The 23,079-nt window shown below is 39.5% G+C and overlaps 1 protein-coding gene across 1 annotated transcript; it reads left to right on the forward strand.

Moving 5' to 3' along the window:
- Positions 1–314: 314 nt before the first annotated feature.
- Kl-3 (dynein heavy chain 8, axonemal kl-3) lies at positions 315–20,096 on the forward strand. Its single transcript, XM_076902949.1, has 65 exons — positions 315–446; positions 506–728; positions 812–963; positions 1,028–1,226; positions 1,294–1,457; positions 1,524–1,700; positions 1,778–1,999; positions 2,950–3,051; positions 3,111–3,257; positions 3,331–3,605; positions 3,668–4,007; positions 4,072–4,298; positions 4,365–4,849; positions 4,933–5,102; positions 5,203–5,386; positions 5,473–5,582; positions 5,721–5,901; positions 5,992–6,329; positions 6,410–6,573; positions 6,655–6,909; positions 6,982–7,222; positions 7,300–7,499; positions 7,579–7,750; positions 7,845–7,990; positions 8,097–8,235; positions 8,327–8,557; positions 8,640–8,845; positions 8,930–9,150; positions 9,265–9,550; positions 9,631–9,769; positions 9,849–10,069; positions 10,150–10,333; positions 10,414–10,554; positions 10,632–10,979; positions 11,067–11,252; positions 11,333–11,476; positions 11,546–11,744; positions 11,824–11,942; positions 12,010–12,346; positions 12,494–12,764; positions 12,846–13,046; positions 13,146–13,391; positions 13,466–13,784; positions 13,906–14,132; positions 14,198–14,420; positions 14,518–14,694; positions 14,768–14,935; positions 15,000–15,215; positions 15,300–15,734; positions 15,805–15,960; positions 16,032–16,187; positions 16,256–16,391; positions 16,460–16,611; positions 16,677–16,930; positions 17,013–17,441; positions 17,523–17,799; positions 17,880–18,066; positions 18,132–18,393; positions 18,468–18,707; positions 18,780–18,947; positions 19,096–19,237; positions 19,306–19,495; positions 19,566–19,687; positions 19,752–19,913; positions 19,971–20,096. Exons 1-65 carry the CDS (start codon positions 315–317, stop codon positions 20,094–20,096), a joined length of 13,749 nt encoding a protein of 4,582 aa, XP_076759064.1.
- Positions 20,097–23,079: the final 2,983 nt, after the last annotated feature.

Consider the following 23,079-nt stretch of genomic DNA (forward strand, 5'->3'; position numbering starts at 1 on the left):
TGTACGCATGTCTGAACGAAACTTTAAGTTAAGTTTTGTTTCTGTATATTTCGCTATTATTAACACGTATACGTATTTTATAAATAAATTAATGATATTTATGTTATAAAAATAAAAAAAATAAAGAATGTTCCCAGTTTTAATGCTGATTCCTCAATCGAAATCTGTGATTTCATTTAATTCTTTCATAGATGCAGATCTTTTATAATACACCCTGTAAGGATCGTTGCTCTTCATCTTTTAAATTTTTATACATTTTCTGATGTTCACTTTGTGTCACACAAGATGCAAGTTCATTGTCGCATTTTAAAATAATGGCACACGTAACTGCATATTTCGCAAATCGAGATTATACAAAACCTGCGATCGACCGTCGCATTGCTGAATTATTAAAAAGAAGAGTCGGTTTAGAAGGACTAACTACAGAAAGCTTGAAGGACCGACTCGTATGTAAAACGTATAAATCGTTACGAAGTCCCCTCCCATCGATAACAATTATTTACAGGTGAAATTTAAAGAAAATCGAATCGCCAGACAAACATTACTACGAGCAACTCATAGACAAGTTTTGGAAGTCGTTGCTTTTATTTTAAATGTAGATCCTGATCTCTTGGAGGAAGGAGTTGTCGATAAAGACGAATATATTAATGTTTTCGATAGTTTCTTTCTCAAAGATGGGAAGCGTGCAATTCTCATACATTACCAATTAATGGAACCACCACCATTTGGTATTGCAAATCATTCCTCCTCTGTATTAATTATTTTTTATGTTGGATATAATTAATATGTAAAAGGATATGTATGAAACTAGAGTCAGGACGCTGGAGTCCACAGTATGAACGTGAAATACAAATGATACGTTGCTGCGTTACCGATGGCTTGACTGAACAGCTTTCTGGCAAATTTGTTATAGTTTATAGACTAAAATCGGATATTGACTTTGAAACTAAACATCTTCTCGAAGTATGTCCTCGGCACAGCTGTATTCTTTCCATTCCAATATACTTTCAAATTGAAATTTGTGTAGGAGACATATTACGCGTACGCAGAAGTTGATCCTGCGTCTCAAAATACACTAGCAGCGATATCAGATTTAATTTTAAGATTAAACCTGCCGGCAATAACTGCTAATACCATATGGGGTGAATTATCAAAATCTGAAACTGGTGAAAAAGTCAAAAACAATTTTATTTGCGATTTTAGAGACTTCTGCGAATTTCTAAGCAGTAAGATGAAATCATTTTCAAATACATACAATTCCAACTACCTATATTTTCCTTGCATCATTTCCAGTGACTACAATAGACTTAGAAAACACAGTAAAATTTCACACCAATTGGGAAGTGTATGATAAGTACCTATCGTCACCAGAAAGTATTAAAACGAGTCTTAGTAGTCCAGAGGCTATCCAAGCTGTAGAAAATAATGTCAAATTGTGGATGAAAAGTATGGAACGGGTAAAGTTCATGCAGACTGTGTTTTATTGTGATTCATTTGAAAATAATACTTGCTCAAATATACAGGCCATTGTACAAAGCCAACAATTGCGTAGAGAGACCGAGGTGATGGGACCAAATGCAGAACTGAGCTATTGGAGAAGACTACTAGCACGGTTCTCGTCTATCATTGAACATATTCAATCTCCAGTCACTCAGAAGTATTTAAACCTTTTGACAACCGTAAGATCGAAACGTATGAAGGCACGTATGGTACAAAATACTCTTTTTGATATTAACTGCAAATTAATTTGAAAAGAATTCTATACCTTTAAGTGCAGAAATGGGCTATACTGGAGGAGCGTGTTAAAACAATACAAATTCTTGCGCAAGATAACGTGAAATATTTATATGCACTGGAAAAATTTACTCAGCCTTTGTATAGACTTGATCCAACGAAAATGGGAGAATATTTGCCTCCGCTCATGTATGTTATACGAATGATATACGCCACTTCACGATTCTTCAATACCAGAAGAATGGTCACAGCAGTGTTTGTTAAAGTATTATTGCAAAAATATATAAAAGATTGTGAACATCATCACATATACAGGTTGATTCACTACTCGTGTGACAAAATTTTACAGCTGATACTACATCTTAAAAGCAACAAGAAAGCTCATAAAAACCTGAGTCCAATTTGCAAAAATGGTAGAGAAAATTGTGATTTTTGTTTTTGACCTAGGTTTACGTTACCTTTTTTGTTGCTTTTGAAGTCTAGTATCAGCTGTAAAAATTCGTCACACGAGCAGTGAATCACCATATATATTACACATCTATTGCCTTCCTGACCTCCGTTTCCCTTTCCTTCTCTCTGCTGCTCTCTCTTTCATCTTAATTACAGAATCTTAAAGTAATTCCTTAATTTTCATTGATTCGAAAGAGTAAGATAAATTGTATCTCGCGCTTTAGAGGTAAGAGAGAGAAAGATATATATGAAAACTATAAGAAAGAGTGAGACAGACGTTACCCACCTGTTGAAGAACCCGTGGCGCCATCTCTGTGAAAAGTGCTCAAACTGGTCGCTCAGCATTATCGACAGCGAAGTGAACTGCTGAAAACTACTAGCGCCATCTCTGAGGAAAGTAGTGAAACTAATTACCGACCTAGTTTCAGCGTTCTTCCAAGAGATGGCGCTAGTAGTTCTCAGTAGTTCACTTCGCCATCGATAACGCTGTGCGAGCAGTTTGAGCACTTTTCACAGAGATGGCGCCACGGGTTCATAAGCAAGGTAGGTAACATCTGTCTCACTCTTTCCTATAGCTTTTTTATATATCTTTCTCTCTCTTACCTCTAAAGCGCGAGATATAATTTATCGTACTCTTTCGACTCAATGAAAATTAAGGAATTTCTATATTTAACTGAGCAGTACTCTAAAATTCTGTAATTGAAGATGAGGCAATAGATGTGTAATATACTTGATGATTCTCCGTAATTTAAGAACTGATTTTAGATGACGAATCAAATGATTTTGGCATGTAAAGCATACTTGACAGAGGATGGAAGAATAAACATTTGGAACGAGTCTAAATCTGTTATGATATCCAAAATAAAGGCAAATATTCAGTAATTTTTAAAAGGAATCTGCTTAGCAAAGAGTTTTCTTCTTTACAGGATTGCATTAAATTATGCGAACAGTATTACGAATATTATAATGATATGTGTAAGCAAGTAAGAGAATCTTTCGATGAAAGATCTTTTGAAGTATCCGAGATGTACGTCTTTGGAAAATTTAATACCTTCAAGTCGAGAATAATAAAAGTCAGTAATTACTTCTCTCAGGCTTCATCGTCCACGGGAAGAATTACTATAAATCCGTTGAAATATGTTTCAGATTAGGGACGTTTTTCAAACAGCTTTGACATACTTAATTCTCTACAGTTCCGCGATACAGGGGATAGATCTATTCGCAAATAAATTCTCAGGCTTCTTTAATGATATCGCATCGCAAGATTACGATCCGTTGAACCACAGGAAACCATACTTCGATGCAGATTATGAAAAGTTTAAAAAGTGTGTGGCAGAAACGGAAGTGGAATTGAGAAATTTCTTCTACAAATGCGTGTCGGAAGCACCGAATATAACGGAGGCGTTGAGAGTGGTAGCAAGGTATAATCCTATTAGCAAACCGCGGGTAATTATACCGATTCATACCTTCGATCCGTGTTCAGATTTCAGAAACTGAAGTTCAAACATCTGCGAATCGACAGAAAATATTTGGAGCTGATATCATTGTTTCAAAAAGAGATCGAAGATGTACGAGACAGATACAACGAGGATAGATCGGATCCACCGCTACCGCGAAACGTTCCCCCCATTGCTGGCCGAATTTTATGGATCCGTCAGCTTTACAGACGTATCGAAGATCCAATGGAAGTGTATAAACAATGCAAACGAGTGATCAGCCACGATCACATGCAGAAGTGCATTAAAATTTACAATGCCTTGATCAGCGTCTTCATACACTACGAACTGATATATCATAAGGCATGGTTCGACTCTTCAGAGATCGTAAGTAGATCTATGCACGCGAAAATCTGGCATAAATTATATAAAATAATATTCCAAATGAAAGGTTCGATTGGCGTTAGCATCACCTTTGATAGTGAGACATCCAGAGACGAATAAGTATCACCTGAACTTCGACTCGTACATAATCGAAGTGATACGCGAGTCAGAGTACATGGCCAGGTTTGGCCTGGAAGTACCAGACTTTATACAGATCATAGCGTTTTGCAAGGATAAAATTTTCTCGTCGTACGAGAATGTGAAACAACTGGTGGAAGAAAATAATACACTGAGGTACGTATGCATTTCTCTATACTTGGTGGAAATTGGGAACAATTTTATAGATGTTTCGTGCTCTAGGCGAACGATACCAACTCTGTTCTTGAATCTGATAAAAATTGTTCTGGTCAATCTCGAGATCGCGTTTCAACCTTGCTTGGCAGTGGTCACATGGACGTCTTTGAACGTTTCTGAGATTTGCGCGGAAATTAGGAAGGCCATCACGTCTATGCAAATTTTTGTCAAGGAGATAAAAGATATGAAGGAGGCAAGAGTGGACGAGGTTTTCGAGTCCATCTCGGAAGCTGTATTGTTGAAACTGGATGATTACCCAAAGAGTCCCGTTCAACTTTTAGAAGATAATATCGCCTATGGGCTTACTATAGCTGCTGATCTTGAAATAAAGTCATTAGCGGCTGAGAAAGCTGTTATAACGATTCTTAATAAGTTCATGGATTTCGTGATCGATGAGTCTGTCCAAGATATTAAGTATAACTGGTTGGACCCGGATAAAATATTCAAACATATTTCACAGACGAAACTGACCAAGGGGAAATACGAGCCAGGTGGAAATTTGATTAATCACGTGTTTTATACGGCTATCATTCTTTGAATTCTAACAATCTATACATCTTGAATGATTGAACAGGGTTTGCACCCATTGAAAGAACACGAAAAGTTCAAATAAATAAAGTGCACAACGATTGTATGGAATTATTTGCATACTTCCATAATAAACTTATAGAAGCCCTAGTGAAATGCACCAAGAATTCCTTTGAATTATTAAGGAAGCATGTTACTGTTCCGAGGTTCATCCAAGTTCATATATAATTTTCTGACAGAATGAAATATGTTATCGAGTAATCTTTTTACTTTACGTAACTATAGTCATCTGCCAGAGGATGATAACGAGGACAAGAAGATGGCTCCAATTTTGTTAACAACGTTCGTTTTGCAAATACCAAATATCGCGATAGTACCACCGATAGAAGAGTTGCAATATTATTTTGGGAAACTGCTGAACAGCATTCTGGAGAACCATAAGAAAGTTATCGCATGGGGGCACCGTCATCATCATTTGGGAATTAATGAAAATAACGAAAGTCCGTTTTTTCTCTAATTAGAAATAAATAATGGCCATGGAGATTTTTTTACCTATGATATACATTAATGACTATTCTTTGCGTAGAAAAAAATTATTACCAGATTATATCTGAACATAAAGAGATAGTCCGTAGTATAATGAGTCTGCAAGGTGCAATTGTTGCCATAAAGGAGGACATCATGGAGATTGCTAATGTACTTTTACTTCTTCTTTTCGTCATTTTTAAACATGCAGAGATCTCTCGATTAAATTGTTAATGTGTTAATCAAGGGATATCTGCGCAAGGATAGTCTAAACACCTGCTACATAATTGGCATTGTCCATTCGAGTAGATGTATTTGAGGTACGCGTACATATGGTCCGAAGAAAGAAGTAATATCATCCAGAAATTCGTCGACTCTGAGCCCATTACCCAAGAGATTAAAGAGAAGTTCATAGAGTATGATAAACTAGTGGAAGAAATTCAAATTTTGCCCCAAAAACACATAGTCGGCCCAATAGAAATTTGCATGGGTAATAAAATGATTTATCTCGCAGCTGTGACTCTTACTTCGCTCTGAATATTATCGTTTTGCTATTAAATTTATTTAATCCCGTCTTTAGATAAATTGAAGTTAGCGCTTTTAGTCGAGGCGCGAATGTGGAAGGTGCTATTGGGTCAAATGTTATCCACGACTTATAAAGAGAAATTAAAAAGGATTACAGACTATATAAACGAGAAGAACAAGGTTCTAGCTAGGGATATAAATGATTTAGAGGACGTGAGGATAGCGATGAAATGCCTAGGCGAGATACGGGACGATTTTATATCGCTGGACATAGAATTGATCCTGATAGAGGAAACCTATACGCTAATGGGGAAATTCCACATCTCTGTCTCGAAAGAAGAACAGAACATAGTGGACAGTTTGAGATACAATTTTACAAACATGTTAAATATGGTAACACCTAAGAAAAACCATTATTTTTTATATGATCGAATGCAAAAAAAATTGAATAATGAATTTTTGGGTATTACAAGGCGAAACAAGTTCAAGCAAAAATCTGCGAGATGCAAGAGCCATTGAAAAAGGAGCTGACGGATGGGGTTGCAGTGTTCAAGCAGGATGTGATTGTTTTTGATCTCGATTTCGAGCTGAATGGACCAATGGTTGAGGGAATACCGGCTAAAGAAGCTAGTGATCGGTATTATCAGTGAACGATACTATTATTCTTATTTTCAATCATCAGCTGACTGAATTGATTTAATTATTTATATTCCTGTAGACTTATACTTTTCCAAGCTCGCTTGGAAGACTTGTGGGAGAAGTACGAGACTTATAGCAGCGGTGAAAGCTTGTTCGGTATTGAGATAACCGAGTACCCAGCTCTTCATAAACGAAAGAGGGAAATTAATTTGCTACAAAAGCTATACTCTTTGTATTTGCAAGTGATACGAACGATCGATAGCTACTACGATATACCCTGGGCTGAAATCGATATCGAGTCTATAGTGACCGAATTGGGCGATTTCCAGAACAGGTGAATCCACGTCGCTTCTTCCCTTTTTTGAAATTCAGATTATACGGAAATTCATGTTCCATTTTTCGTTAGATGTCGACGATTACCGAAAGCCATGCGGGACTGGCCAGCCTATATAGACTTGAAAAAGAAGATCGACGATTTTAACGAGACTTGCCCATTGCTGGAGCTGATGGCTAATAAAGCTATGCAACCAAGGCATTGGGAGAGAATGTCCAAGCTGTGCAAATATCTTTTCGACGTCGAGTCAGAGACTTTTACACTAGCGAACGTAATGCAAGCACCTTTGTTGAAGTACAAGGATGAAGTCGAGGTACAATTTTAATTAAAATGTATGCGAATTAATCCATTACCAACAAAGCTGTTACACTTTATTTTATTCCTTTATAGGATATATGCATCAGCGCTGTGAAAGAGCAAGACATAGAAAGTAAACTGAAACAAATAATAGCAGAATGGGCCACGGTGGATTTACAATTCTCCAGTTTCAAGCAAAGAGGAGAATTGCTGTTAAAAGGTACGGAAACGAATGAAATAATATCCCAGCTCGAGGATAGTCTGATGGTCATTAGTTCACTTCTAGCGAACAGGTATTAAAAATCATATTCACCTATGTATTCAATTCCTTTGATATCGACGAATAAGTAATTTATGAATATCTCGATTCAGATACAACGTGCCCTTCAAAAAAGAGATTCAACTGTGGCAAAGCAAACTCAGTAATACCTCCGAAATCCTAGCAAAGTGGTTGACCGTTCAAAATTTATGGGCCTATTTGGAAGCTGTATTTATTGGCGGCGATATATCGAAACAACTTCCAGCAGAAGCGAAACGTTTCAACGTAAAAGAAGATAATTCAATTATAAACGGAAAACCGCGAGCGCGAGGTTTATTTCGAATTCATTTCGTTTTGTATTTACATTTGAATCGCGTAGAACATCGACAAAGCGTGGGTGAAGATTATGTACAGAGCTCGTGAACGGCTGAACGCGGTGGAAACGTGCACAGGGGATGAGACGATGGGCCAATTTTTGCCACATTTACTGGAACAATTGGAATCGTGTCAGAAATCTCTTAGCGGGTACCAAAAACAGTTGATTCGGATATACTTTGGACCAACTTCTGAAGAATATTACAGAGTAACACTAATTACTAGAATCACTGTAACCAATTGAATGCTTGTATAGGTACTTGGAGACGAAACGAAGCATATTCCCGAGGTTCTGCTTTATATCAGACCCGACGTTGTTGGAAATACTTGGCCGCGCAGCTGATTGCCACACTATTCAGAAATATCTGGACGGTTTCTTTGATAATGTGGGAAAAGTAACAGGACGAACGAAATTACATTACTACCGCCTCTCTCTCAAGGTGTGTTCTTTCGTTGCAATTTCCAATTAGACGGTTCTATTTGCAGTTAGAGTTTCACGAGAAAGAGTACGAGAAGATTGTTGCTATGTATTCGCGGGAGGGTGAAAGAGTTTTATTGGAAAAGGATGTGGTATGCACAGGAGGCGTAGAAAATTGGCTGAACACTTTGTTGTCGGTTCATCAATTTTCGATGGGCAGCGTAATCTCGCAGGGGTTGCAAACGTTCGCCAACGAAGACTTCGACATCATACAATTGATAGACGACTCGATTTTACAAGTGAATCATTAACTAAGAATTATCTTCTCGATAGAACGATGGAACACGCATTGATTGAAAGTTCTTTTTTTCACCGTAATAGGTGGGTCTGTTAGCTTTGCAAGTTTTATGGACACGCGACTCAGAAATTGCCTTGAATACAGCGAGACGAGACAGAACCGTAATGAGACGAACGAATCAGTGGTTCCTCGAGTTACTGAACAGCCTCATTGAAGTGACCGTTAAGGACTTGTCGAAGTACGCAAGGGCGAAATACGAGGCTCTAATCACTATCCATGTGCATCAGAGGTACGACATTTTGGTCTAATATTTTGGTCCACTTACCAAAGAAACGAGACGAAGAGTATTTTTGCGCTTTTACAACTGTTTTAGGGACATATTCGATGAGCTGTGTCGTCTCAGAGTTCGCAACGTGAACGATTTCGAATGGCTGAAGCAGTGTAGATTTTATTACAACGCGGAGACGGAGGACATCCCTATAAAAATCACGGATATAGATTTTATCTATCAAAACGAGTTTCTAGGCTGCACTGATCGTCTTGCCATTACTCCCCTAACCGATAGATGTTACATAACGTTAGCTCAAGCTGTAGGTAATATTAACGTAACCACTTCTTTTCAACAGAGAGATTCATGGACGCTGATTCTACAGTTCTGTCGATAGATCATATTTTGTATAGAGTATTTAACTAGGTTTTTACGATTAGGGATGAATTTTGGGGGCGCACCCGCGGGACCAGCCGGCACCGGCAAAACAGAAACCACAAAGGATATGGGGAAAGCCCTTGGAAAATACGTGGTGGTGTTTAATTGCTCCGACCAAATGGATTTCCGCGGTCTGGGCAGAATATTTAAGGGATTAGCCATGTCCGGAACCTGGGGTTGCTTCGACGAGTTTAATCGCATTGATTTGCCGGTTCTGTCGGTCGCCGCTCAGCAAATAGCGATTGTACTCAATACGAGGAAGGAGAGGAGGACAAGTTTTATTTTTAGGTAACGAAAAGCAATTAGATCTCGAACGATCATGTACCTGACGTTTTTCACGCCATAACATTCAAAAATATGTGATTTAGCGATGGTGAATTGTACACGTTGAACTTTGAGTTTGGTATCTTTATTACTATGAATCCTGGCTACGCTGGCCGTCAAGAGTTGCCAGAGAATTTGAAAATTCAATTCAGAAGCGTTGCCATGATGGTCCCCGATAGACAAGTATTACTCTAAAAAAGGATCATTATTTTTATATTAAATGTAATATCTTCATCCCATCCAAAATTATCCATTTATTCAGATAATTATGCGCGTAAAATTAGCAGCCTGCGGTTTCAAAGAAAACGTCTTATTATCCCGTAAGTTTTTCACTTTGTATAAATTATGCGAGGAGCAGTTGAGCAAACAAGTCCATTACGACTTCGGTTTGAGAAATATATTGTCCTGCTTGAGAACTCTTGGCGCGCAGAAACGAGCAAATCCTACTGACTCTGAAGAAACTACTTTAATGAGAGTTTTAAGGTGAAATAAGTTCAGAATGTTTTGCGGAGTTGGTGGAGAATCAAATATTAAATATAAAACTTCTTATCGCGATGTTCCAGGGACATGAACCTGTCGAAATTAGTGGACGAAGACGAGCCGTTGTTCATGTCACTTATCGAAGACATGTTCCCAGGAATCAAGCTCAGAATTCAAACATACAAAGACCTTCAAAAGGCGATCGCTAACGCTACTGATGCGCTTGGTATAATGAACCATCCAGAGTGGAACTTGAAGACAGTTCAAGTATAGTACTTAGATTATTATAATCATAAAACTTTCATTATATTGATTAAGAATAATCGAGACAACGATCGTATGTGTAGCTATACGAAACTTCTTTGGTACGACACGGTCTGATGGTGCTTGGACCAACAGGATCCGGGAAAACTCAATGCATGTGGGCCCTCATGAAAGCTCTAACAGAAATGGGCATGCCGCACAAGGAAATCCGAATGAACCCAAAGGTTATTGTCCTCTTTCAAACCTACTGTATTTAATTAATCGATAGATAATCAGTCTATACAATTATCAATCTCTTTAGGCCATAACTGCGTCCCAAATGTTTGGTAAGTTAGACGTGGCGACAAACGACTGGACAGACGGGATTTTCTCGATTATATGGAGAAGGTCTACGAAGACGAAGAAAACAGAAAATTTATGGATGGTCTTGGATGGTCCTGTGGATGCTGTATGGATCGAGAACTTAAACTCAGTGTTAGATGACAATAAGACTTTAACATTGGCGAATGGCGATCGTATAATTATGGCACCGAACACGAAATTAGTCTTCGAGCCGGATAATGTTGACAACGCATCGCCCGCCACGATATCCCGTATGGGAATGGTGTTTATAAGCGCTTCTGTATTGAAATGGTATCCCATTCTGCAGGTGATAACAATATTTGAATAATTGTTCGTTTGATTGGCCAACTTTCTGCGGAAAACACTTGAACATTTGTTCTTTTCTAACATTAAGGGGTGGTTCAAGAGGCAACCATCTACCCATGTGGAACTGTTGAACAATTTGTTCAATAAAATATACAACGACGCACACACTTTCGTTCAGACGAAGCTTCCGGTGAAAATGAAACTTTTGGAAGCCATTTACATAAGACAGTGCATCGACTTGTTGGAAGGTTTACTTAGTCCAAACAAGAATTTGGCTAGTGAGTGGTTCTCGTACACCTGCCTGCAATATATTGTACAGAAAATGACTTTAATTGAAATATGCGGTATTCAGAGACACTTACGGATCATCACGTCGAAAAGATATTCCTTTTCTCACTGATGTGGAGCTTGGGAGCAGTGCTGGAATTGGAGGAGCGTAACGCGTTGGAGGAGTTTTTACTTAGCCACGAATCAAAGTGTAATTGGCCCAAATGCAAAGTAATAATATAAACTAGATCGTACAATTGGAAAATGACGATGTGATGTGCGAAATAATTATTGTTTCAGGAGGATGAAACTATTTTTGAATATTTGGTAGCTGACGATGGACACTGGATGCACTGGTCTGAAAGAGTCTTAGAGTTTATCTATCCCTCTGATGAAATCCTGAGCTACTACACCATTTTAGTTCCTAACGTAGATAACACTAGGACACTGTTCTTAATCGATGTCATTGCGAGACAAGGAAAAGCAGTATTACTAATAGGCACGAAACTTTACTTTTTCAATTTTTTTTTACTAATTATTCTGCATGAAAAATTTCTATTACGCCATTTAAACGGTAGGAGAGCAAGGAACCGCAAAAACGGTCATGATCAAAGGCTACATGTCTCAATACGATCCTGAAGAACACTTGTACAAGTCGTTCAGTTTTTCATCGGCGTCCACCCCCAATATGGTCCAGGTAATTAACTGCAAACAACAGGATTAGTGTTAATGAGCTCATGCGAACGGCAGAATACATTTCCCAGCGGGTGTTCGAGAGCTATGTGGAGAAAAGAGTCGGGACCACTTATGGGCCACCTGGTGGCCGGAAAATGACCATTTTCATCGACGACATAAATATGCCGGAGATAAACGAATGGGGGGACCAAATTACAAACGAGATCGTCCGTCAGCTGATGGAATATAAAGGATTTTATTCCCTGGATAAGCCTGGCGATTTCTGTTACGTACAGGACATACAGTTGCTGGCCGCTATGATTCATCCTGGTGGCGGTAGGAACGATATTCCACCGAGGTTGAAGAGGCAATTCAATATTTTTAATTGCACACTGCCGTCAAATAAATCTATGGACAGGATTTTCAGTAAGAGCGTAACGATAAATTGAGTTTATAATAAATTATATCTCCGAATTTTCTCCGATATTTTGGTTGAATGTAAAAATATAAGTTAAAAACTAATCTCACCCTTGAGTTGAAACTGATCATTTTGAAATTGAAAAACCTGTTTAGAAAGCATTGGGCAAGGATATTTCTGCAACAGCAGATTCGATGAGAATATCGTGAACTTCCTGCCAAAATTGATACCACTGACACGAGTTATATGGCAACAGACCAAGATTAAAATGTTGCCAACACCCGCTAAGTTTCATTATGTTTTCAATTTGAGAGATTTGTCTCGAATTTGGGAAGGTATCCTCAGAATTGAGAGAGCTGAGTGCGACTCTATAAGCAGATTATTGAAACTTTGGGAGCACGAATGTACTCGTGTTATTGCGGATCGGTTGGTTATTAAATATGTCTACGAATAAGTTGATAATTTATTAAACGTATAAGCGTAATCACGTTTTTCTACGATTATTAGATTTACCAATAACGAGGATACCATGTGGTTCAAAAACAATTTAAGACGGACAGCTGAATTGATTCTAGGCCCCGATTTTAGCTTCTATATACCCGTGGAAACCTATTTTGTGGACTTTCTACGTGAACCACCGGAACCAACTGGAGACGAACCGGAAGACTTTGTAATTGAGGCACCAAAAATTTACGAGGAAATCCCAAGGTTCATATTATAATCCTGTCTGAAACATTAGCTTTAATTTGAAGTGATTAATTAATAGTCACAAACAATAATGCATATTATATTTATTTATTCTTATAGCTACGAAATTGTGATCGCAAAAGTTCGACAAAACATGGAACAGTTCAACGAGTACATTCGAGGCATGCATCTTGATTTAGTATTCTTTCACGATGCCCTCGTACACTTAATTCGAATATCAAGGATCCTTGGTGTTCCAAGGAGTAACGCAATGCTTGTAGGCGTTGGAGGATCAGGCAAACAAAGTCTAACACGTTTGGCTTCTTTTATTGCGGGCTTCAGCTTTTTCCAAATAACGTTATCCAGGTAAGTAATCAATGATATTCATAGACTAATCGAATAATTTCTATTGTCCCATTTTACCGTTTTATTCTTTCCAGGAGTTATAATGTTGGTAGTTTAATGGAGGATCTGAGAAAAGTGTATCGCGCAGCTGGCACAGGAAGCAAAGGACAGACATTTATATTCACCGATAATGAAATCAAGGAAGAAGCTTTCCTCGAGTATATTAATAATATACTGAGTGTTGGAGAGGTTGCAAATCTCTTTCCAGCCGACGAACTCGATGATATTCTATCAACAGTGACACCATTGATGAAGAGTGAAGAACCAAGACGACCACCTACTCCTGATAATCTTTATCAGTACTTTTTATCACGTGCCAAGAATCAGTTGCATGTGGTTTTGTGTTTTTCACCAGTGAGTAGCTTATATAGTTTGCACTGAAATTAGATTTAGCATTAAATTCGTATAACATTGTTGTACAGCGATATTAAAATGATATATATATTCTATGAGCATTATGGTATGTAAATTACAGGTAGGCGAGAAGTTCAGGTCTCGGGCATTGAAGTTCCCTGGCCTTATATCTGGCTGCACGATAAACTGGTTCTGGAGATGGCCAAGGGATGCTTTGTACGAAGTTAGTGATCATTTCATGAAGAACTACAAAGTGATATGCACGCCAGAAGTGAAGCTGCACCTCGTGGAAATTATGGGTGACGTGCACGACGAAGTGAACGATACTTGCGTGAAATACTTCGATAGGTATATTTTAAAAACGATCGATTATGATTTATTTTCGCGACAGAGACATTTCTTCTCTGGAACAGATTCCGAAGGCAGGTGTACGTCACGCCAAAATCGTTCCTCACATTTTTGAGCGGATACAAAGTGCTTTACAAGCAACGTTTGGATAACATTAATACTCTCGCGTATCGTATGAGCAGTGGTTTGAGTAAATTAGTCGACGCCGCTGCTCAAGTGGACGAGCTGCGAAAGGTCCTGGAAATGAATCAGCAGGAAATTGCGGAGAAGAACATCCAAGTGGAAGCTGTTCGTGTCTTTCGTATCAATAACCGCAATTTTATAGCTTCCTCGGCAAATATATCTATACAGTGTCATCTTCACTCTATTCCACCATTACTTTTAGATTTTAGTTACCGTAAATGAAAAGAAGAGAGAGGCAGAGACGGTAAAAGCGCAGGTGCAGGTTTCCAAGGACGAGGCAGAAGCTATCTTGAAAGTGATCGCGAAAGAAAAAGCGGTGGCGGAACAAAAATTAAAAGCTGCTGAGCCTGCTTTACTAGCAGCGGAAGCAGCTTTGCAGGTGCAATATATTTTTATTACAAGTTTTAAGCGTTATTTTGCAATAATCCACTACACTTTATGAAATATTTTAGACTATAAAAGCTGCTGACATTGCCACTGTAAGGAAGTTAGGGAAGCCACCGTATTTAATTACCCTTATCATGGACTGCGTGTTAATCTTGTTTGGAAGAAAATTGGAACCAGTTAAACCTGATTACGAGCGACAATTTTTAGTCCCCTCATGGTCTGAAGCTCTAAAGGTGATTTAAGTGCTCTAAAGGTAAAATAAATCAAAGTTCTTTAACTGTTTTATTCTAATTGTAGGTAATGGCTGATACTAGATTCCTATACAATCTGCAAAATTTCCCAAAGGACAACATCAATGCTGAAACAGTCGACTTAATGCAACCCTACTTGAGTTACCATTTGTACACGTACGAAGCTGCAAAGCAAGCTTGCGGGAACGTCGCTGGTCTCATTCAGTGGACCATCTCGATGGTCACATTTTACGGAATAAATAAAGATGTTCTTCCTCTTAAAGTACTGTGCATTCAATCCAGCAGAGAATGTGATACAATTTTATCAAACATTCCCATATGTACAAAGAATTTTTGAAACTCGTAGGCGAATTTAGCTGTACAAGAAAGCAAATATGAAAGGGCGAATCAAAACTTGATGGAAGCTGAGGGTCTTCTGAGAGCAAAAGACGATGACTTGAAAGTCGTCCAAAAGGAATTCGATGCAGTGATGGAAGAGCGTCAAAAAATAGTTGATCTAGCCGAAATTTGCCAAGCAAAAACAGACACCGCCACGGCGATGATCGAAGGTCTATCTGGCGAACGAATTAGATGGACGGAGCAACTAGCCACGTTCAAATCGGAAACAGATCGCCTAGTTGGAGATATACTGATTTTAATGGGTTTCTTGTGCTACTGCGGGCCCTTCAATCAAGAATTTAGGAGTCTATTACAGAGGCAGTGGGTTGATTTCGTTCAAAATCGGAAGATTCCAATTTCACTTGTGATTAATATCACGGCTACCTTGACTGACACTGCCACAGTGAGTAGAATGCTTGGCGAAATTGATCAGTGGTGGTATTTCGTTTGATCGCGAAATTGTTCTCCCAAAGATTGGAGAATGGAGTCTGCAAGGTCTGCCAACGGATGATTTGTCCATTCAGAATGGAATTATAGTAACGCAAGCAACTAGGTATCCTCTTCTGATCGATCCACAGTTGCAAGGTAAAGCATGGATTAAAAAGAAAGAAGCAGAGTTCCAGTTGCAGGTAAAAGCTTTTCTCCTTCATGCTATGTTAAAACAATGTACATTGATGGATATTGATGTGTTTGATTTTAGCCCACGCTACTGACGCACAAATATTTTAGAAATCACTTGGAAGATTGTGTATCGTTGGGTCGACCATTGCTGATCGAGGATGTGGCGGAGGAATTGGATCCCGTTTTGGATAATTTGTTGGAAAAGAATTTTATAAAAATAGGGACTTCCTTGAAGGTGGATTCTATTTTATTATATTCTAATTTATATCGTTTTTAGAGATAATCTATCAATACTTTTAACAGGTAAAATTAGGCGACAAAGAAGTGGACATTCATAAAGATTTTAGACTTTACATCACTACAAAGTTACCTAATCCATCATACACTCCGGAAATATTTGCTCGTACTTCAATAATCGATTTCACCGTCACTATAAAGGGTAACTTTTATTATGAATTTGCTACCATTCACGAACGTTCAACTCAGATTAATCAATTTCTATATTAGGATTAGAAGATCAGTTATTGGGAAGAGTTATTTTAACAGAGAAGAAGGAACTAGAAACAGAGAAAACGCAATTGATAGCAGATGTGACAGCAAACAATAGGAAAATCAAAGAACTAGAGGCTAATCTTCTCCACAAATTGACCACTGTGGAGGTACGTATGTTATTTCGATTCGTTCGTTAAATTTAAAAGACTGCATTTCCTTCCTTCATTTTCAGGGACCTTTAATAGAAGACGTGGAGCTAATGACAGTGCTGAATGTTACGAAGCAAACAGCAGCCGAGATAAATGAAAAGCTAAGTATCGCAAAGGATACAGAATTAAGAATCGACACAGCTCGCGAAGAGTTTCGTCCAGTCGCAACCCGTGGCAGCGTTTTGTACTTCTTAATTTGCGACATGTCTCTGGTCAATTGCATGTACCAGACCTCGCTTGTACAATTCTTAGAACGTTTCGATATTTCCATGGAAAGGTGTGTTGTTATAACACGCGTATTTTAATTGCTAAATGACTAGAATACAAAATTTAATACGTAAAATGTTGTTTCATTTCAGATCCGAGAAAAGTCCAGTTAATCAGAGAAGGATCAACTTTATTATCGAATATCTCACGTACGAAATCTTCAAATACAAGGCGAGAGGTCTCTACGAGATTCATAAATACATGTTCATCTTATTAATGACACTAAAAATTGATCTACAACGCGAAGCTATTTCTCATGCCGAGTTTCAGTACTTTATTAAAGGCGGTGCAGCCTTAGACCTAAACACCGTTGCACCAAAACCTTTCAAATGGATTACCGACGTCACCTGGCTGAATTTGATCGCACTTTCTGCTTTAACGCAATTTCAGTATATCGTCCCTCAAGTACTGGCTTTTGAAAAACAGTGGAAGCATTGGTTTGACAAACCAGCTCCGGAGGAAGAAGCGTTACCAGATGGATATAACAACTTGGACACTTTCCGTCGTTTATTGCTAATTAGGTTGCTCTGATCATACCGCATTAAGAAATTCACCCTTTCGAGAGGCTGAGCTTGCATGTAACACGCCTGATAAATTTATAGAGCTTGGTGTATAGACAGAACGTTGTCGCAATCACGAAAATACATATCCAGTTCACTGGGGGAGCGATATTCAGAACCTGTAATTACTCTTTTGGATGTAATGCACAGTGAATCGAGACCAGACACCCCAATGATATGCTTCTTGAGTATGGGATCCGATCCCACCCCCAGCATAGAACAACTTGCTAAGAGGATGGAGATCATATGCAGAAGTATTTCTATGGGGCAAGGGCAAGAAGTCCATGCACGAAGATTGCTTCAAAGTGCAAAAACTGAAGTTTGTTTTCTTTAAAATCTTTAATGAAATTAACTCCATGGATATGGGAGAAAGAGAGAATTAACATTTTAAACGCGCAGGGGTTTTGGGCATTGTGCCAGAATTGTCACCTGGGTTTGGAGTATATGACAGAATTGGTAAATTTCATTTTGGAGATGGAAGAACCGCATCCTGATTTTCGCGTATGGATCACCACAGAACCGCACAAGGATTTTCCAATATCCCTGTTGCAGATGTCCATAAAATACACCTATGAACCGCCGCAAGGTAAAAAGAGGAGAGAACGCACCCGAAAGCTTTGAAATTAAAATGTTTCAACTTATTCTTTTTAGGAATCAGAGCGGGTTTGCTCTCCACGTACAGCGGGATGAATCAAGAAATGTTAGACCAATGCGATGCCCCGCAATATATACCAATTATATACGCTGTTTCATTTTTACATAGCGTAGTTCAAGAAAGAAGAAAATTTGGACCCTTAGGTTGGAATATACCGTACGAATTTAATATGTCAGACTGGTTGGCATCTTGCATGTTCATTAACAATCATCTGAACGATTTCGATATAAAACTGGGAATAAATTGGCATACTGTGAGGTGATGAAAGGAAGCTTCTTCGTTCTTGCTAGACAGATTTTGTGGCAAATAAATTCGAGCTCCATAATTTTCAGATACATGATAGGAGAAGTACAATATGGGGGGCGTGTCACTGATGATTACGACAAAAGATTGCTGAACACATTTGCCAAATTGTGGTTCTCGGATGCAATTTTCTCAGATGACTTTGTGTTCTATAAAGGATACTCCATTCTGGTTCACAAACAAGTTACGGATTACTTGAAAGAGATAGATGGGATGAGCACTATAGATCCACCACAAGTTTACGGTTTGCATCCTAATGCAAACATTACGTAAGAGATTTACCTATTTAGTTACAGCATTTTGCATTACAAGTTACTGAGAAGACTGTGTAATGTTATCAGATATCAAGGCCGTACCACGCAAGTTGTTTTAGATACTATAATGTCTGTGCAACCAAAGGAGGCAGGTGCAGTTGGTGGTGAATCTAGAGAAATAATTGTATCGAGACAAGCACAAGATATGTTGAATAAATTGCCACCAAGTTATGATCCATTTGAAGTAAAGCAGAGGTATATAAAGTAGTACATACGAGTTATCCCGAGGCTAATGATCAACTCCATTTTCTGAACATTTCTCAAATATGGTGCCAAAGCAAATGGCCCTTATTACAGACATCAAACGATTTTCATTAATTAATTGATAACTGTTATTCCATAGATTGCACATATTGGGTGCCACAGCACCAATGAATATCTTTTTGAAACAAGAAATAGATAGAATACAAGTTGTTATTAAATTAGTGAACATTATTCTGAAAGATCTTCTGCTTGCCATAGAAGGTGTTATTATTATGAGCGAGGTAATCCTTTCTACAAATTATTAGTTAAACGATAAAGATTCACTGTATATAGTTGCAAATATATTCAGGAATTAAAAGATGCTCTTGATAATATATACGATGCCAGAGTGCCAAAAATATGGAAAGCAAAATCATGGGAATCCTCTTCCCTTGGTTTTTGGTTCACTGAATTGTTAGACAGAAACAAACAATTTTCCACCTGGCTGTACACTGGCAGACCAGCAAAATTTTGGATGACTGGATTTTTCAATCCCCAAGGCATGCAATAGTTTACATGTACGCATGCATATTAATTAAATTAGAGAAGAATTCAATTTTATTTGTACAGGATTCTTGACTGCAATGAGGCAAGAAGTAACAAGAGCTCACAAAGGTTGGGCTCTAGATAATGTGACATTGCATAACGAAGTTTTGCGCTACACGGCTGAAGAAATTAAAACTCCACCTCAAGTATGTGCATCTATTTAACGAATTTAACAAATAACTATGTATACATTTTATTCCGTGTAATTAGGAGGGAGTATACGTGTATGGACTGTTCCTCGAAGGGGCTGGGTGGGACAAAAGGAGTAATAGGTTGTGCGAATCAGCGAACAAAGTTCTATACGTGTTAATGCCTGTTATTCACATTTTTGCTTTGTATAATATCCCCCACAAAGACCCCAAATTATATCAGGTATGTACACGTAATTCACATACCCTTCATTCGTTAATATAATTATAATATTCACAGTGTCCAGTGTATAAAAAGCCACAGAGAACGTACGTGTTACTGGTAACACCGCTGTGGTTACAGACGAACAGACCCCCGGATTTTTGGATCCTACGTGGAGTGGCGTTATTATGCGATATTAAATAAAGGGTGAAGTATGTAACACGCTTTAAATTGACACGTCCTAAGTGAAAATAAAGGATCATGCACTGAACAGAAAATTCTTGAAAAGTGAAGAAACACGCCTTTATACAACGATTTGAAAATTCTTTTCAGCTACATTCGATACTACGGTTCTCATCATACGTATATATCGTGTTTCTACCCAACCTCGCGCTTCCGTTAATAGCAGGCAATTTCGTGTTCCCCCAACTAACCCGTATAATTGAGCCAATTTGTGTTAATCAGAGGGGCCACATTTGCCATAGGGAATAGTCCAAATTGCTTTTGTTACCTGAAATACTTTAGTTCAGCCTTTCGTTCGCGTATCAATTTTTTTCCAATCTTTTAAAGACTTCTCGCACACTTGTATTCGATGGTCTATCTCGCATCTGTTTTAACACCAGGTGCAGTATTGGTACCAATAGGTAGTCCTTAAGCTAAGGCGCGGCTGATTTTCAAACTAGTCTTCCTGTAAGCGTCGGATACGAAATTGAATGGTAACACGTTGGAATCGGAATTGGAATGGATGGGTCTGGACAGATTACGCGTGGCCGTCGCAATCTGTATGCACGTTAACGCCGTGCTGTGTTTTGAATCAATTAAATCGTCCGATCCGATAATCCTCGTTCCTGTTTGTTTCTATGGTAATTTGTAATCGTCTGATTAGGGGGTAACGCACGGAACTTATTGCTGGCAATTCTCGCACAAATAGCGCTTCACGATTATTTTGAAGGAAATAGATAAATGGATAGGACGACGATCTCTCCATTGCGAGCATCCCTTGTAAATAAGCCGGGTAATCCGCGTGTCTGCGAAGCTTTCTTCCTCGTAGCCGGTTCCTCCTACTCGAAGCCTTATCTTTCCCACGACCAGCGTTCCCGCGAGCGCTATAAATCTTCGCTAAACTTACGTATGCGGGACGAAGCCACTCTTCTGACCATTCTATGGTCCACTTCACGTTGCCACTATATACGTACCGTTCAAAACTTGCTGTCCCAAACAGACGTCCCAAAGGCAGCGGGCTCCCTTTCTCAACTCCACACTCCCCGACCAGATCCCAATGGGCTAGGTATGAGAGAACTCCTCCAGTCAATTTCCATTGGGAGGTTCCCAGTTTTCCAACGGTATGTACACACGACCCGGCATGGCTGGACAATAATTGCGGCAACGCAAACATCGGGGATGCATGCACGGTCCCATATTCGATGTACGTCATTGACAGCAGCCGTGGAATCGCCAGGATACGATGTTCCACGGCTCGATCCCTAAATTGTTTAGTGGTTGCGATCGCAGTACACCGCGGAGGATTCGATAACTAGGTAACGAAGCTGGAGATTGTGTCGCCGTGGATGGTTGCGATCGTTCGGTAAATAGGTCGATGGAATGCGTAAACGATTGCAACCCCACTTGATTGCCGTCGATTCTGACGAAGAATCTTTAATGCGAAAGTAGACTTGACGTAGCTGGATTTTGGATCGAGGTCGATAGTTCGGAATGGAATAAGAGTTATTCGATGATCAATTGATTCGATCGGTTTGCCCTTTTCTCTTCCCTCAAACTTCAATGCTATTTCGCTGGTGACCGTTGCTAACAAGTCGACCGTTGACAAACGCACAGACGGTTTTCACCGAAAATTTGCAAGTTGTGCAGCTCGAAAAAAAGAGACAGAGGCGCGGAAACTTCTTTCCGCAGACAACGCTAATTGGCTAGTTGGGCAGAGGCGCAGAGGAGAAGAGAGCAACAGCCGGCGAGATGCTCGGACGCATACGAAACGGGTTGAGATTAACCGACGGTGTAATTTAGCCAGCATCCACTTTCCAGAAATTAGGATAGCTTGATTTAGGAAGGCGGATGCGAGCAACGCGTATCGGTGACCGTTTCGTGCCCCCGGCTTTGATGGACCGAATGAATTTTTTAGTCCGCTCGTACCAGTTCCGATTCAACGTTCCGCGGAGAACACTTTTAGAAACGTGCGCGCGTTCTCCTGCCGTTTTACGGGATAAATGAGTTCTCTGATTACGCGGATCTTTTTAGGGATGTTTACATACGGGATTGAGCGTGTGATTAGTTGAATTTCCTGGAGAGATTTAAATAAATCCTAGCAGGTATGGATTCGTTGGTTTTGTGCAAGCTTTTGATCGTTATAATCCTAAAAGAATTTCATCGTATCGTCTCTATACTTCCTCGATTAATTCACGTTACGTCGAGAACTATTTGAACCAGAAGAGTAACGCGTGAAGCCTGACGAGCGTCGAAATATACGTAACACACAGTCGTACTACCCTCTCTCTATCAACCCTTCCACTCTCACGACCCTACCCTTTTACGTCCGATTATTCTTCAGCAATATTCATCTGAAAAAAAAGAGGCAACTGAAACAGGTCGACCGAGAATGCACAGGGCGCGCACACACGAGCCGAATCCGCAATACTTTCTCCGCTAAAGAGCCGCGCGGGGTGCCTTTTGTGCGTCGACCGAGTCGTCGCTGGCGAAAAGGGCAGCTCGCGTCGAAGACGCGCGCGTTCCCGGTTGCCCTTGTTCCCGTTGTCGTCATCCGCCAGAGAAAATTGCGATGGCGGTAAAAGCGGGAGAGATGGTGGGAGCAGAGCAGCAGCAACAGAGAAGAGTCAAAGCAGGACGGAACGCGAGACAAACAAAGAGAATGGAGCGGAGGGAATGAGCACCGAGAACGGGTGAAAAGAGGGAGAGAGAGAGATATAGACAGTGGGTGGGAAAGAAAGAGCGGGCCCTACGGTTGAGAAGGGTAGCATAATGGAACGTACACTGTCCACGATGCGGACCATTAGCGGGATATATTCGAATGCACGTTCTCCCCCTGCATGCATTAAATGAACAGTGTAGCGCGCGCTACACTGTGGTAGGTGTAAACGCGCAAGGGGCAAACGTTTTCCCACAGCACCGTGGCTGCGCACCTGATATCGCGCCCACCGGCACAACCACGTCGGCT

The sequence above is a fragment of the Xylocopa sonorina genome, chromosome 10, assembly GCF_050948175.1.
Source record: "Xylocopa sonorina isolate GNS202 chromosome 10, iyXylSono1_principal, whole genome shotgun sequence".
NCBI classification, from domain to species: Eukaryota; Metazoa; Arthropoda; class Insecta; order Hymenoptera; family Apidae; genus Xylocopa; species Xylocopa sonorina.

Bases quoted from the DNA above. Each gene is read 5' to 3' on its own strand.
- Kl-3 (XM_076902949.1), top strand. From the start codon at position 315: ATGGCACACGTAACTGCATATTTCGCAAATCGAGATTATACAAAACCT. The intron at 1,458-1,523 runs GTAAAGTTCATG...TCAAATATACAG, and splicing joins GGATGAAAAGTATGGAACGG to GCCATTGTACAAAGCCAACA. The intron at 17,800-17,879 runs GTTTGTTTTCTT...TTAAACGCGCAG, and splicing joins TTCAAAGTGCAAAAACTGAA to GGGTTTTGGGCATTGTGCCA.